Below are 2,256 nucleotides of genomic sequence, written 5' to 3'. Positions count from 1 at the left end.
TGACATAATCTAATTATGCAGATTTCAAAGATAATGAAACAGTATAGTAGCTGATAATGTTTCTCAAAAGAATATAGTATATCAGCAAATGATCAATTTTATTACCTAATGGGTATATAAAAGTTCAGTTTTCTTAGTCTACTATAGGCCTAATTCCAGGGTGCAATTAACATGACCCTTCCATGGAACAATTGGAAGCTATCCTCTAGATATCACCACAGCCTTGTTCCAGTACTTTCCACCTGAGAGAGTGATAAAAAAAAAAAAAAAATCTCTAAAACTAGAATCCTTGCCTCAGGCTCTGCTTCTATAGACCCTGAGCTAAGAAATTAAGTTTAGAAGATTAAAATTGTGTCAAGTGCCATAGAGCCAGGAAAAAATTAAAGTCAGGTTTCAACCTCAAGTGAAAATTACCTTGGTCATTATGTTGTCTAGCCATCTTACAAGAATGGTGATGGAAAAATTAAACACTGTGACTCAACCAGGATTTCTTTCACGTTCCCTCATTCTAGAAACCCTTGCCCAAAGTAAATGGCACAAATTCAGAAAAGAAGGTATCCTACCAACGAGTTTCTTCAAGGCTAGTTTCATGTCCCTGTTCCTCAGGCTATAGATAAAGGGATTCATCATTTGAGGAAATACAGTGTACATCATGGAAGCCACTGCAGTCTTCCTGGATGACTCAGCAATCGCAAAACTAATATACACACCAAAAATAGTTCCATAGAACAAGGACACAACCGATAGGTGAGACCCGCAAGTGGAAAAAACTTTAAGCTTTCCCCCCAGTGATGGGATTCTCAATACAGAGGAGACAATTTGACTATAAGAGAAAATGATTCCACACAGAGGAATACCACCAAACAGACTTATAAGGACATATATCAGAAGGTTATTGATGAGGGTGTCAGAACATGCGAGCTTCAGGACCTGAGCAAGCTCACAGAAGAAGTGAGGGATTTCCAGGTCCTTGCAGAAAGACAACCGCAATACCATCAGACTGTGGAGCAAGGCAGCCACTGTACTAAGGAACAGTGGGAGTACAATGAGCAGAATACAGAGATGGGCATTCATGATAACTGTGTACCTCAAGGGGTGACAAATGGCCACATAGCGGTCATAGGCCATTGCTGCAAGGAGAAAATTCTCAAATCCACTCAGAACCAGGGCAAAGCCAATCTGGGCGAGGCAGCCTATATAAGTGATGCTCTGATTGTGTGCTTGGATGTTCACCAGCATCTTTGGGATGGTGACTGTGATCACGCCGATGTCAGTAAAGGACAGGTTGGAGAGGAAAAAGTACATGGGTGTGTGCAGGTGGGAGTCGGCGATGACGGCCAGGATGATGAGCAGGTTTCCCAGAACAGTGGCCAGATAGATGGACAGAAACAGGTAGAAGAGGAGGGACTGCAATTCCGGATCATCTGTCAATCCCAGCAGTAGGAATTCTGAAACGTCTGTTTGGTTTCCAGGTAACATGTTGTTCATGAACCTGATGGAACAGATGGGAGAAAATAAAATAAACTGAATGGTCCCCAGGAGTGTAACAGTAACATCCAATGGCAACTTGATAGAAACGTAAATTCCTTTTTTTTAAAAATATATTTTATTGATTTTTTACAGAGAGGAAGGGAGAGAGATAGAGAGTTAGAAACATCGATGAGAGAGAAACATCGACCAGCTGCCTCCTGCACACTTCCCACTGGGGATGTGCCCGCAACCCAGGTACATGCCCTTGACCGGAATCGAACCTGGGACCCTTCAGTCCGCAGGCTGACTCTCTATCCACTGAGCCAAACCGGTTTCAGCGAGAAACGTAAATTCTTGGTACTACTTTAGACTTACTGAAATAAACTCCTGGAGTGATGACCTATGTTTTAACAAGCCCTCCAGATGAATTTCATATTTGCTAAAGTTTGAAAACTAGGAATTAAACAACAAGAAGAAAACCATTGTTTAGATGGTGAACCTAAGGGAATACTCAGATCTTTCCCTCTGTTGATTTCTCCTGTCATCATTTTCTTTCACTCTTCCTCTTCCCTTCACTCCCTTTCTTGGCCCAAATATTTGATCACTAGCTCTGTTTATAACCTAGTGTCAAGTGCTGAGACGGAAACAAAGAAAAGACATGGCATTCCTTCAGAAATATTCCTTCACCTTCAAACAGAAAGATGAGAATGACGTTATTCAATACCTCTTGCAGAGCATATGGTCCCCCAATCATCTGAAGGGTTTGTCAAATTATTGATGAGTTAG

General features: G+C 41.5%; 1 protein-coding gene across 1 annotated transcript; it reads right to left on the bottom strand.

Annotated features, from left to right (window-relative positions):
- Positions 1 to 503: 503 nt before the first annotated feature.
- Positions 504 to 1,491, bottom strand: LOC308519564 (olfactory receptor 7G1-like; the record flags this gene model as incomplete). The annotated part of the gene is given in 2 exon segments (XM_081091589.1): positions 504 to 542; positions 544 to 1,491. Coding segments are annotated over 2 exon segments (984 nt in total). The 5' UTR covers positions 1,489 to 1,491.
- Between the last annotated feature and the right edge of the window lie 765 nt (positions 1,492 to 2,256).

Source organism: Myotis nattereri, assembly GCF_964212035.1.
Source record: "Myotis nattereri genome assembly, chromosome: 5".
Classification (NCBI taxonomy): domain Eukaryota; kingdom Metazoa; phylum Chordata; class Mammalia; order Chiroptera; family Vespertilionidae; genus Myotis; species Myotis nattereri.
Note: the sequence above shows the minus strand (reverse complement) of the source record. Positions and strands in the feature narration are given on the sequence as shown.